The 13,743-nt window shown below is 44.3% G+C and overlaps 2 protein-coding genes across 2 annotated transcripts; both read left to right on the top strand.

The window, feature by feature from the left end:
• Positions 1-8,050: 8,050 nt before the first annotated feature.
• On the top strand, positions 8,051-9,861 carry LOC143633969 (F-box/FBD/LRR-repeat protein At1g13570-like). The gene is made up of 4 exons (XM_077102172.1): positions 8,051-9,015; positions 9,086-9,193; positions 9,280-9,438; positions 9,520-9,861. The coding sequence occupies exons 1-4, from the start codon at positions 8,371-8,373 to the stop codon at positions 9,817-9,819; spliced, it is 1,212 nt and encodes a 403-aa protein (XP_076958287.1). The 5' UTR covers positions 8,051-8,370; the 3' UTR covers positions 9,820-9,861.
• Positions 9,862-13,126: 3,265 nt separating this feature from the next.
• LOC143634011 (uncharacterized) lies at positions 13,127-13,654 on the top strand. Its single transcript, XM_077102203.1, has one exon. The coding sequence runs from the start codon at positions 13,127-13,129 to the stop codon at positions 13,652-13,654; it is 528 nt and encodes a 175-aa protein (XP_076958318.1).
• Positions 13,655-13,743: the final 89 nt, after the last annotated feature.

Genomic DNA, 13,743 nt, shown 5'->3' with positions numbered 1-13,743 from the left:
GTGCGAATACTCGGAGGAATCCGACACCGACGCGAACCCTCGCCATAGGGCAAAAGGGAAGCGTAAGGAAACGGACTCCCAACCGAGAAGGCGTTTTGGAGAAACCTTCAAACCAGAAAACACAGGTGGAAATCCACGTGACTTCTCGAAAGCATTTACACCAAATGCTGCAAAGGCGGGAACGTCCAAATTTGCAAGGGACATTGCGGAAGCAATCGCCCCGAAAAGTGCCAAACAGATGTCCAACATCGGCACTTACGATGGTATATCTGATCCAGACGATCATTTGAACAGGTTCATAGCGGGGGCAACCGTCAGTAGTTGGACGGAACCTACGTGGTGTTACATGTTCCAAATGACGCTTGTTGGGGCTGCTAGAGCGTGGTTCGATCGTCTACCGGTCCACCACATCTACGGTTGGGAAGACTTCCAGCAAAAGTTTAGCCAACACTTCAGCCAGCAAAGAAAGTATACCGAGGAACAATGGACAATCCTCAAATGCATTCGAGAGGAAGATGAATCTTTCCCAAACTTCATCACTCGCTTCAACTCAAAGAAGCTAAGTTTGGGTAATATTAGCGAAGATCTTGTTCACGCTGCTTTCATCCAGGGCGCGAACGACCCAGAGCTCATCCGCACCTTAACGGGTAAAGATGGCATGCCATCCACATGGGATGCCATCATGACAGCAGCTAAACGCTTTGCGGAAACGGAGAAGCAACTGGGTAGAGATCTCCCCCAGAGCACAAACCTCTACACCCAGAAAACAAGAGAAGACAACGTCCTTACCGCCCGATTAAACAAAAAGCGGAAGCTAGGCATTTGGCAGTCAAGGGTAAACTTTGACACCTCATCCGGCTTGCAACATCGGTTAGGCGGAAGGGATAACGTACGGTCGAACCAGAACTCCAGATGGACGCCACTCACCAAAAGCGTCACCGAGATATTCGCCACTGAGGAGCTCCCATGGCCAAGGCTCCAATAATCCGACATCGTCACAATGCTGATCGGAGCAAATACTGTGACTTTCACAGGACAAAAGGCCACAACACTGAAGAATGCACAGACGTAAAGGACATGGTCGAAGCATTCGTCAGAGATGGGACGCTCGCGCACCTCGTGGCGCAATGAACGCTGAGCAGGCTGATGCGTGTAGAACCCCAGCTGGGGAAAACACGAATAAAATTGCAGCTTCAATGTGGAGACTACATACTGCGTAAACAACGAGATCCCGAACCAGGTGCATATCGGCTCGATGGCACTCCCATCCCAACAACATGGAAGGGAGCTCAATTACACAGTTTGCACATAGATCAATTCCAAATTTGTAAAGAAAAGGCCCAGAGCCACTTCTAATGGAAATGATTCTCCTTAGAACATCGACGCTGATGATTTTACATTTATACTTTTATGAACTTTCAACACTGATGCCGGTTTTCACCGCATACATAAGTGTGAAAGTCGTTGCGTGGGGAAGGCGGCAAAACCCGCATAAACCCAAAAAATGGCAAACCTTCACGCAGGTCAGTTAAAGGTAAAGTTCAGTCATCCCACTAAATGAAAGTGCCGGTCTATCCGCATGAATCATGATAGAGGAAACTGAACACTAACCTATTAACAACCGCGCGTCGAACGGTTAATTTATTCAACACTGATGCCGGTTTTCACCGCATAATTACGTGGAAAGTCGTTGCGTGGGGAAGGCGGCAAAACCCGTATAAACCCAAAAAACGGCAAACCTTCAAGCAGGTCAGTCATAGGTAAACTTTGGTCATCCCAACTAAATGAAAGTGCCGGTCCTAACCGCACAAATCATGAGAGGAAACCGAACCTATTGACAACCGGGCGTCGAACGGTTAACTTATTCAAAATACTTTAGAAAATTTCTAACAGAAGGATGAGGAAAACCTCCACGCAGGTCAGATGTAGGTAAAGTTTAGCCATCCTACTAAGTGCAAGTGACGGTCCTACCCGCACAATCACGAAAGAGGAAGCAAAACTTCAACCTATTATCTACCACGTTCAAAGGTTAACTTATCCTAAATACTTAGAAATTTCAAAAAAGATGAGGAAAACCTCCACGCAGGTCAGATGTAGGTAAAGTTTAGCCATCCTACTAAGTGCAAGTGACGGTCCTACCCGCACAATCACGAAAGAGGAAGCAAAACTTCAACCTATTATCTACCACGTTCAAAGGTTAACTTATTCTAAACACTTGGAAAATTGCTAATTTAAACTAAAGTATGCAAGTCATATAACGTTTATAAAGCAAGTAATCCAGTGAAAATAGCGGTCTTACCCGCACAAAGATTTATATTTCATAATATTCATTACAAGAATGGCCGGGTAACTACCCGCCTACAAGAATATAAATCTATACAAGCTAAACCTATCCTAGCAGTGGGAAGGGATCTTCAGGATCAAGCTTCAGGGCCACTTCCACTTGGACCAGCACCATCAGTAGAGCGTGACGGTTCAAGGAAAGCTTTAAGGATAGCTAGCCCATCATCAGCAGCAGCAGCTTCGTTCACCTTCTCCACCACCGGATGCGGGAAGGCGGCATACTGATTCACTGCTTGGTCGTATACAGCTTCAGTATCCACATCAAATAAAGGGAAGTTGGAAGGCGGGATGCCTTTCTCAACGAACCCTAGACCAAGCAGGAAGCCGGCCTTTTCCCCATCCTCATGAGAAGCGTTGAGGGCTGCGCTCATAGCATCGTCATAAGACGTATCCGTGAAGACTCGATGCACAACCTACAAGAAAAAAAAATACAAGTATCAAAACCTTTTCTATTTACAAAGAAAAGCGTGAAGACATGAAGCTAAACATACCTGAGACAACGCTTCTCGAAGAAGCCATTCCTTGGCAATCAGAGCCTCCTGGAGGGCAGCTTGAGCTTCGTTACGGGCGCGTTCGGCTTCACTTTTGTTGAGGTTGGCAAGCAACACTTCTTTAGCCGCAGCCTCTTCGACGCCCTTTAGCTTCCGCTCAGTGTGGTCAAGCACCCCCCTTTGGTCCAAGATCTCTTGGAGCTTTTTGGCGTCTTCCATCGCCAAGGCATCATGAGCCTGCTGGAGAGCCTCTAATTTAGCTTTAAGCTCCTCATTCTCCACGCGTAGAGGCTCAGCAACAGCATCAGCCTTGGTGGCCCTCTCGGTTGCGTTCCTTGCAGTTTCCTTAGCCAGCCGAAGCTGTTCGTTAACAGCTTGGGCAGCCTTGGAACGGGCCTCGAGCCGGGCCTGAACTTCAACCTCGAGGGCCTTGAAGGCCTTCTCCTTTTCCGAAGCCACTGCGGTAAGCCTTACGTTCTCCTCCCGGACAGCCCGCGCCCGAGCTACTTCTTGAAGGCGAGCTGCTTTTAACTTGTCGTTTTCACGACAAAGCAGCTCGACGCGCGGCTGCATCCGGGCCAGGAGAACCCGAAGCTCATTGGTTAGCCTACCCTCCTGGTAGCTAGCCATGGCTTCCCCCAACGCACCACTGGGAGCTGCGTGACGAGCCCACTCCACGCACTCTACAGGTGTGCGAAGGTTTGTTCCTCGGCGGATGTTCCATCGTGGAACATACACTTCATTGGAATCCGACACTGCAAAAAACAAAAATTAGTTAGGAAAAGATGATAAAAATATAAAAAGGCCAAAAGAACCCTACGCACCTGTAGGGTCAACAACAGGCCGATAGCCGCCAAACCCATCACCTGAACCCAAGGGAAATCCATCCAAGAGGTCAGGCAGATGGGAAGGAGGCAGAGGTTGGCGATAAGCCCCAAGCATACCTGAAGGATCGGCTGTAGCTGCCGACGTCGGAGGCATGGAGGCCGCCGCGGTAGAAACCAACGGAGGTGAACTCACCAGAGGTGAACTCACAACCGTGGTCGCCGCTGCGGAATGCGCAGAAAAAGTAACCGCCGGCTCAGTGAAAGATGCGGTAAAAATGGCACTGACAGCCGGCGGTGATGTCATCACAGCTGGAACAGTCGGCTCAACGGAGTGAGCAACTGAACCAGCGGAAGCAGGCGCAGGCGCAGTCGCCTGGGTCGTCGCCTCAGGTAGGCTGACCAAGCCTACCGTCATGGGTCCGGAGGTACTCCTCCCCGCTCCACCCTGGAATGCGTCAACATCCACGCCTGCACAAAGAAGATAAGTATTAATGATGGAAAGCTATGAAGTTAAAAATAAAGTTTGTACTTACGGGTTTTCTTGAGCCTAAAAGTGCGGACAGGCGGGGATGAACCCGATGGAGCCGGCCTCTTCACGCCGCTCACCATTGTCATCCTGGGCTCTTCGGAGGTGACAGTCGTCGCAGCCTCCGGAGCGGTTGTCTTATCACCACCGGGGTTCCCCGCCACCTCCTCGCTCTCGGCCTCTGAGTCAGACCGAGGCACCGGATCGGCAGTGGAGGCCACCTTCTCCTTTCCCTTCCCGCCTGCAGCCTTCTTCTTCCGCACCAACGGAGGACCATCTGCGGATTCCTCATCAGAACATAAGATTAGAGGAATTCCAGCAGAGGTTTCAGCATTGAGGGGTCGAGGGTTGAATAACGCCTTACCTGGCCGCCTGGCGCTCAGGATCTCGTGGCCTAGCGGGTAGACCTCCACGAACCGATCCGCCGTCTGTTCGAGGATGGGCAACTCGTTCTCATCTAGAGCGCGAGTACCCATCCGAGCGGGACTGTCAGCCTCCCGCGGATACAGGAGCGACTGCAAGTCGTTCCCCTCTGAAATAAACAGGAAAGAAGTTAGAAGAGATTCTAAATCAACAAAAAGAAACAGAGCATACCGTAAGGAACAGAGTTCAAACCGTATTCGAGGACGATCGGGATCTTTTGCGCCTCCGCATCCTTCCACACCCGGCTCATCCCGAGCATCACCATCCCGGACTCCGCAAACCGGTAAACCGGAGATTGGACTCGGGAAATCTTTGAAAACCATTCCGCCTCCTGGTAGTTGGAGGCGTGAAGGCTGGGGAGAGCTTGCCCATTCTTAAATTTCATGGCAAGGGGGATGGCGCGAGCGGAGATATAGAAGAACTCCCGCTTCCACGAACGAAGACTGCGCTCGGTTGCGCAAATCTTCAAACCCTTGATCCGGGTTATCAGCGTATACCACCCCTGGATGCACCTCCAAGAGTAGAAGGTCATCAGACGGTCGACAAAGGGCTCAATGCCCAGAATCCGGCACACCCACTCGAAGTGGCGAATCTTCGCGATCGCCATCGTGTGCACCTCGGTCAGGTGCACACCGTGCCTCTCCAGGACACGGTACACAAACTTTGTCAAAGGGAACCTAAGATTCCCATAGACAAAGAATGCAACATATACCCCGATCTTGCCTCTGGGGGCATCATACACCGTCTGATGGGGTTCAGGAAACTCAGGCTCGAGAGACTCGAGCATGAACTTCCTGACGATGTACTGATATAGATCGACAGGCAGAGCACACTGGCACTCGCCAGCAGTACTCTTGTCATCGGCGTACACCCCAGCCTCCTGGGCTGTAGCCTCAAGATCGTGAGACATCTTGTAGATATGAAAGAAGAAAACGATTTCAAGAGAATGCTCGACTGAAAATGTGAGTATTCGCCGGAAATCGTTTTGAAGATGAAGAGAAGTGAAAGTGTGGATTACAAAGAACCCTCTCCCCCTTTATATACTAATCGCAATTAATGCGATGAATTTAATGCGGAAGAGAGAGAAATCGAAGGTGCAATGAAACTATGACACGTGGCAAAAAGCAAGCTGGCAACAGCTGTTGAAAGGACGCATGCCATTAATTTCGCGGCCACGCGCCCGAAAAATCGCGCCCACGCGCCTGAAAAAGCGTCTGGAATGACCATGTACTGTCACGTCACCATAACTTCCTGCACGTCCTGACACAGTCAGAAGAAACCGTCGCACGAAGTTTCAGCAGTTTGGACTGTTCTTATCCTTTCACCAACTCTTCGAATTTCAAAAAATTCAAAAAGATTCAAAAGTAAGCGGGAAAATACCCCTTACCTTGGCAACCAAGTAACTGTAAGACAGGTGCGGGTACAGTGTTAAGGCAAAACCCTTCACATACTTAGCACCTACAGGGAATTGAAGCCAAGAATACCTCGGCAACCAAGTAACTATAAGACGGGTGCGGGTACAGTGTTAAGGCAAAACCCTTCACATACCTAGCACCCGCAGGGAATTGACGCCGGGAATACCTTGGCGACCAAGTAACTATAAGACGGGTGCGGGTACAGTGTCAAGGCAAAACCCTTCACATACTTAGCACCCGCAGGGAATTGACGCCAGGAATACCTTGGAAGTAAAGTAACCGTAAGACGAGCGCGGGTACAGTGTTAAGGCAAAACCCTTCACATACCTAGCGCTCCGCAGGGAATTGAAACCAAGAAGGATCTCCTGGGCAATGCTTGCGGAAACGGGAATAACATCCCCGCATAGCGGGAACGTCGAGAACTACATTGTTTGAAGCTCCAGGATGGAATTGGTGGTTTTAACATAATTGATCACTATGTTCAAAACTACCAAAACCTCATGGAGAATCCACACAAGTGGGACTCAACGCTCCTGACTTGCGAGGAGGTTACAGACCTGCCCGCATCATACCCAAAGATCAAGCAGGAAAGTCGGGAATTTCTGCAAGTGACAAGGACTTCCGCGGGAAGAATCCCCATGGAAAACCTTAAAACTAAACCCTTTTCAAAACCCTTTGCTTAAGTCCAAAAGTTCACCTCACTTTATTAAACATTCATGAGAAGAACATTGGACTGGGGGGACTTGAAGAGGTAGGTCCCAGCAGAACCCAGTTGGACCCGCAAGACTCACCTTAAAGAGAGACGTCTGCGCAGAAACCAACTGGATCCGCAGGACCCACCATGCTCAGAGACGTGACGTCCTTACGCGCAGTACGCAAGCTGTTCCCGCAGGAAATGCCTCCCAATGGTGAAGTACTCCGCCTGTTCCCGCAGCTGCGGATACAAGCCATCAGGGAAGGCCACCCGCGCAGCAAGGTTACACGCACAAGGCACTTAGCTCTCAATAATTCAGTTGTCACCTGAAGGAATGAGCAAAGCCGGGAGCAATCCCGCACAAAGGCGGGAGGGGGAATACTCCCGCCCAAATAAGCCAGTCCGTATGATACGGGAAGATCTTCTGTACTGTACCTGACGAGGTATGGGCAAAAGATCTGACCAAAGATACGACAGCTCATTGACAGCAGTATGGCGAGCAGCATGCTCTTGTACTGTATGTCACTATTAGCCGCTGCCTACTCACCAACTCCTGTCATACCACGTGCATAGCCGGCAGTTGGTGGAAAAGGAATAGTACACAGCAGGCCTGGTCACTGTCAGCCGCTGCCTACCCACCAACTACCAGCAGGGCACGTGCGTAGGCCACAGTTGGTGAACAGGAATACTATTCAGCCGGCCACACCTTCTTGGAAACCTACCTTCGGCTATAAATACCCCAAATGGTATGATCATCTCATCTTATCATCTTATCATCATATACTATCTCATATTACATATTATACCTGATATCTGCTCTAGCAATCTCTTAATATACATTTATATTCAAGAGCAATCTAGTCTGATTCTCACGTCGGAGGGTGGTCACAAGGAGGAACCCCCCCTTCTCAGTGACGAGCTCACGGTGTCTGTTTTGCAGGTTATCAGAAGAACCATCTTTGCCGGGTCTAACCCCTCGTGGGAAACATCTATCTAACCCCCAGGTTACCCGTAATCTGCCCCGGGTCTCGATTAGTGTTTCTTCACTTACTTACTTATACTTGACTTTATCAAGTTGAAACTTGAATACTTGATTGGTCATTACTTCATTGTTGATAATTAGATGCTAGTAGTATATGATACTTTATTTTATTTTGTTTTTCCGTCGTTTAATCGTTCAGATTGTCGTTAATCGTTCAGATTGTTACCCCTGTGGAAAAGATTTGTGGCCCTTCCTTTGTAGCTAGAGTGAACTTGGTTCATCAATGATTATTAAAAGTTAAATCAAATTAGTAAATAATCTTCTGTTGCGTTTAGTAACTGATAACCTAAGAATAAGAAATCAACTTGCAAATATCTGTCGGGAATTTAGAATAGGCTTTTGCTTTCATCAGTTTCCAAGCATTAATTTCAAGTAAATATAAGTTACCTGGTTTGATGGAGGAAGTAGAATGCCTTGTTTAGTGGCATGTTCAAAGAAGAATAATTTCTATGATGAATGGTGTTGTGATAGCATAGCCATAGCCACACTAATGCGCACATTTTTGTTTGAATCGTGTGATTATATTAGGCTTATTATGTTGTATTTGGTATATTTTTTTATAGTGTAGTATACTGAGTTCATCTTAAATTGATTTCACAATTTGCAGCAATGAAAGCTAAAGGTCTGTCTAAAGCTCAACGTGCGGATATAATCACCACACTTCCTCAAGCCGTAATAGAAACTATTCTATGCCATTTAACAATTGATGAGGCAGCAAGGACAAGTATCCTCTCAAGGGCATGGAGGTACAAATGGACCACAATTCCTGAACTTGAGTTTTCTCCGTATGTTGTTAATATACCAACCCGAGGGGAGCCGGTTGATTGGTGGAAACATGTGTCCCATGCTGAATATTATAAGAGAAAGAAGGAAATTCGGTGTAAACTTTTCTATGCCATCCACCAAGTTCTGTTGTTGCGACAAGGTCCAGTTCATGAATTCACCCTTATAATGGATGCACACCAAACCTGTTTCGAAATTGATCAAATAATACTTCATTTGTCGAGAAACCATACTGTTAAGAAACTAGCCTTTTACTTTTACGATATCGACAATGCGTATGGGCCACCCTTATCTTTCTTCTCGTTGCGTCACTTAACGGACCTAGATCTTGAATCCTGTTATATCAACCATAAACCAATATTCATTGGATTTGATAGCCTTACAAGTTTATCCTTAAGCAATATAAGGATCTCCAAAGAAACTCTTCTACATCTATTATCTAATTGTCCATCACTTAAGAGATTCTGTCTGGTAAGTTCATACTTGTATGTCCATTCTCATAGACTTTCAAAACTTATCTGAATATTTTAAGTCTATGCAGTTTCTATTTGACAACGATTTTCTTGGTGATGAAAAGCCTAGCATTATGGAGTCGTTCAGGTGTTTACCCGCGATTGAACGTCTGAAAACTTGGGGTTTTATCATTCCGGTAATATTTATCCCATTATTTATAATGTAAAGAAAACAAAAGTTATAAAGCCTTTTGTTAATCGTTGGTTTGGCTTTTGGTTTTAGTCATTAGTTCAAGCTTCGGTTCCAGGAGAGCTTCCAGCCTTACTAATCCACCTCAAATACATTTGCGTAAAACAGGCGTATTTTGTTGACGCCTACGGATTGCCTTTTCTTGCTGCTTCGACTAAATGTTGCCCCAACTTGGAGAAAATTAAGCTAGTGGTAATTACTATTATTGTATCTTGAATCCTATTTGTTTTGATTATGATGCCAAAGTTCATTGACACAAGACTCTTGTTGTAGATTGCTAATGATTGGGATGAGGAGTCCGTTGTTGTGGAAGAATGTTCACATAAGTTAGAAGAATATTCAGATGTTTGGTTGGAGCATCTAAATGAATTGGAGATTGAATATTTCACAAACTATAAGCCTGAGATGGAGTTTGTGAAGTTTATCTTGGCTAGGTCGCCTAATCTGAAGAAGGTGATACTGATGACCTTTATGGTTCCCGATGATGAAAAGTTGATGATGTTAAGAGTTCTATTACATGCCCCACGGCCCGCACATGCATCACCGGTTGAATTCGTTGTTAAGAAATGCTGAAATTGTTTATGATGACGATCGGATCAATCTCAGTTAGTTGCAATCCTCGTATTTCCTAGATTCTAGGTTAGCTAATATTGACATAGAGATGTGTTTTCTGTAATAAAACAGGGTGACAAAAACTGAAACACTAGTTCAAGAATGATATTAATATTAACCAACTAAACTGTCAATTATTTTGTTGAATTGACTTATTGCAACACAGTGAAAGTGTTGAGAGATTCTCTGTCAAGATTTGGTCTTAGTTTCCACTGATCACTTATTTTGTCTCTAATTATGGTCTTACTGTAAAGCTTTTTGATAGGAAATTTGATTCAAACTGAAATTAACGGATATAAACAATGGTAATTCGAGATACAGAAACACCGCCCGAACTACTCATTGAGCAAATTTTAACCTTGAATTGAGATACAAAAAATCACCACAAGAAAAAGGATCACCAAATAATAAACTTTATAAATCTGCAAACAGTAACAGAAAGTAAAAAGATTTTTCCTTTCTCTTTTTAAAACAATGAACAGTTGTTTTCAAAAAATCTGTTTTAAGCTTGTAGGAAACCCGTTCACAAAAAGAAATAAAACTGAAATTTTATTAATAGTAATCCATATAACAATACAGGAATAAGAAAGGAAAATTACAATATAGAAACCAAATTACAAACATATTAGAAAGAAATGACAAAAACGAGAAACAAGGTGACTGAGGCACGTGTAAAACACGCTTTCCTTAAAGCAGATTTTCGGGCCACCCAGGTGAACCCGTCTGTTTCCCAGGGTACAACAGCCTAAGCAGATTGTACTGCCAGGATTTTCCTAGCACCTGAACTATACCTGAAACAAGAGTGCGTAAGATCGTAAAGTCAGGAAATTCTTTTGGTTGTATGTGAGATTACATAAACAATATTTTTTCTCTACCAAAAAAAAAAAAACCAAATGATCCAAGACATGGTAGTATATATACATGAGCCATGTCCCAACCAAAAGCCTTGAATTGATACACTAATAACTGTAAGAGTTAAGTTGTATTTGAATGCACCACTTATGAGACTTGAATAAATCAATTAACTCTTGCAACTTCTCATTTGCAAAACTTATGAGACTTGAATAATCAATTAACTCTTGCAACTTATTGATTTCTCATTAAATATAATTACATTTAGTAATAATAATTATATAACAATAATATTATACTAAAGTTTCCAACATCAACCCTAATCTAGATTCCAAAGAACACCGTTCAAGTTTAGCATTAGAAGATCATTTTTAACTTATAATCCAGTGAGATGAAATTAACATAAATTCTTTTTCTTAAAACCCATTTCCATCTTCTCGTACATTTCACATAGGAAAAGAAATAAGCTTATGATGTGTGCCAGATCCATGCACATGAACACAACGTGGGTTTCTAGTAGTTTTAGTTCCATGCATTTTCTTTTGTTTAGTTAGTGGGTAGTTTAAAGAAGTTAGTATTTTCCTATTGTATGGCTATATAATGGCCACAACGTATTTCCATTTGGGTATGAATGAAATTATGAAAAATTAGTCTAAGTCTCTATATATTTTCTAATATGGATTCCCGTCTATTTTCTTTGGCCAACGATTAATTGTTGGAACCACATCAGTGGTATCAGAGCTGCCGTGATCCCCCCGGACTTATGGCTGCTCAAACACTATTCGAAAACGAGTTCCGTCAATGGGTGAATGAATCCTTTACGAGACTCGAGTTCAAGTTGCAAACCATCCTCAATGAGATATAATCAATCTGAAACGTGTGGGAAACCAAACACACACATCAGTCACCCGTTACCACACCTGTAGCCATGTCACCCGCTTCCGCCACACCACAACAAGCTGATGTCGAACCGTCACCAGAATCCCAACCACCAAATTCCACATCACCTTCAGCTTTTGCAGTGGTTCCAATGTCACCGACAGGTTCCGGAATCCAACGTTATCATCAACCAAGCTCACACTCCCAACCCAAGAGACGAGAACCAGAAGCCAAAAAAATTCAACTGTTGGGGTTCCAAGGTTACCATGTTCCCACATGTGCATGGAATCTGGAAAACTCTCGTGAACAAGTACAAGCTGCTGAGATTTTGTTTGGTGCTATTGCCTAGGAAAAGCTTGGTAGTCAAGATGGGAGAAGTTTAATGGCTAGGACTGGGCTTCCTGTAAATTCGTTGTATTAGATTCTCAACCGTGTGGACACGGTTTCTTCAAGTGGAAGGGAATGATGTGTGCCCCATCCATGCACATGAACACAACGTGGGTTTCTAGTAGTTTTAGTTCCATGCAGTTTCTTTTGATTGAGTTAGTGGTAGGTTATTTGTTTAGTTAGTGGGTAGTTTAAAGAAGTTAGTATTTTCCTATAAAAACTTATTCATCATATCTAATTTACTATAAAACGATTACAATAAAGTGGCAGGCAAACGGGCAACAAGCTGCGCCGCAACCCCCTTTTGAACAGCAAAGCCAATCATGCTAAAAACGAAGCTTTGGGACCTAGAAGCTGAAGAGGTTCCGTGTACGACGCGCTGAACCCTACTCAAAAATTTCACAGCCTCTGGAGCCAGAAAACCAAATGTATCAAAGGCAAATGGTAGAAAGACATGTTGATTATCTAAACAAGCTTTCTCCTATTGTATGGCTATATAATGGCCACAACGTATTTCCATTTGGGTATGAATGAAATTATGAAAAATTAGTCTAAGTCTCTATCTATTTTCTAATATGAATTCCCGTCTATTTTCTTTGGCCAACGATTAATTGTTGGAACCACATCAGCTTACACAACACTTCTGCTTAGTTTAGGGAATTAAAATACTAAATGAAAATATTTAAAATGAAGAAAATAAAACAGGGGCAATAAAAACATGAGAAATAAGAACGTAGGTGCATGAAGCATCTCAAGCTTGCCGGAGCGGTGACACACCCACATGGATTAAGCCCGCTGACATGGTACCGGCCCAACCATACTGACTTGATTTGATTCCGCACGGCTAATGACCCAACGAGTTGGAATATAGGGTCGCAGTTGCTATCATTTTTATCCGTATAAAAAAATTGAGCCAAAAATGGCACTTTATGTTAGTGTAATCTTGCGTAAGTGCGGGGACCTAGTTGTCGTACTTACAAACCTAGGGGGTTTTTGAGTTAGTTTTTCTCCTATTCTTATCTAACAAGTCATTGTATACTTTTATTTTTAGGCAAGTAAAGGTTTCTTACATTTTGGATAAAGTTTTTCGTCAATCAAGAAAATTGGATCCAGATTTCAATTTAAGTAACAAGTACCAAGAAGGAAAAAGATGGGATACGGGCCAAGCAATCAAGTCGGTTTTCCCGAAGAACCGAGTTCCCTCTCGATTCAGTTTCCGATTCTTACGTCCACTAATTACACGATTTGGACGGTTAAAATCAAGGCCATCTTCAAGGTTCAAGGGTTGTTGGAGGCTATCGAACCAAGAACGGGAACGGTAGTTGATCCAAAGATAGATGGGTTGGCGATTGTGTATCTCTATCAAGCCATGCCGGAGGCTTTGGTGATGCAAGTGGCTCACATTTCCACCGCTAAAGAGATTTGGGATGCAATAAAGACTCGTTTTGTTGGGGTTGATAGGGTTCGAGAAGCACGGATCGAGTCTCTTCAACATGAGTTTGATGTACTCAAGATGAAAGAAACAGACACGATTGATGACTTCTCAACCAAGATAAGCCAAATAGCTTCCAAAGCAAGCAATCTTGGAGAACCGTTTGAAGAAAAGACCCTTGTGATAAAGCTTTTGAAGTCCGTTCCGAGAAAGAGGTATATAGCGATTGCTGCTACCATTGAATAGTTTGCCGATATAAAGACCATGACGTTCCATGAAACCATTGGACGCCTAAAAGCGTTTGAGTAACGATATGGAGATGATGACAAACCCGT

Source organism: Bidens hawaiensis, unplaced genomic scaffold (assembly GCF_021521415.1).
Source record: "Bidens hawaiensis isolate Kalapana, Puna unplaced genomic scaffold, B.hawaiensis_p1.1 tig00006961_1, whole genome shotgun sequence".
NCBI lineage: Eukaryota > Viridiplantae > Streptophyta > Magnoliopsida > Asterales > Asteraceae > Bidens > Bidens hawaiensis.
The sequence above is the reverse complement of the archived record's forward strand: the minus strand, read 5'-3'. Positions and strand labels throughout refer to the sequence as shown.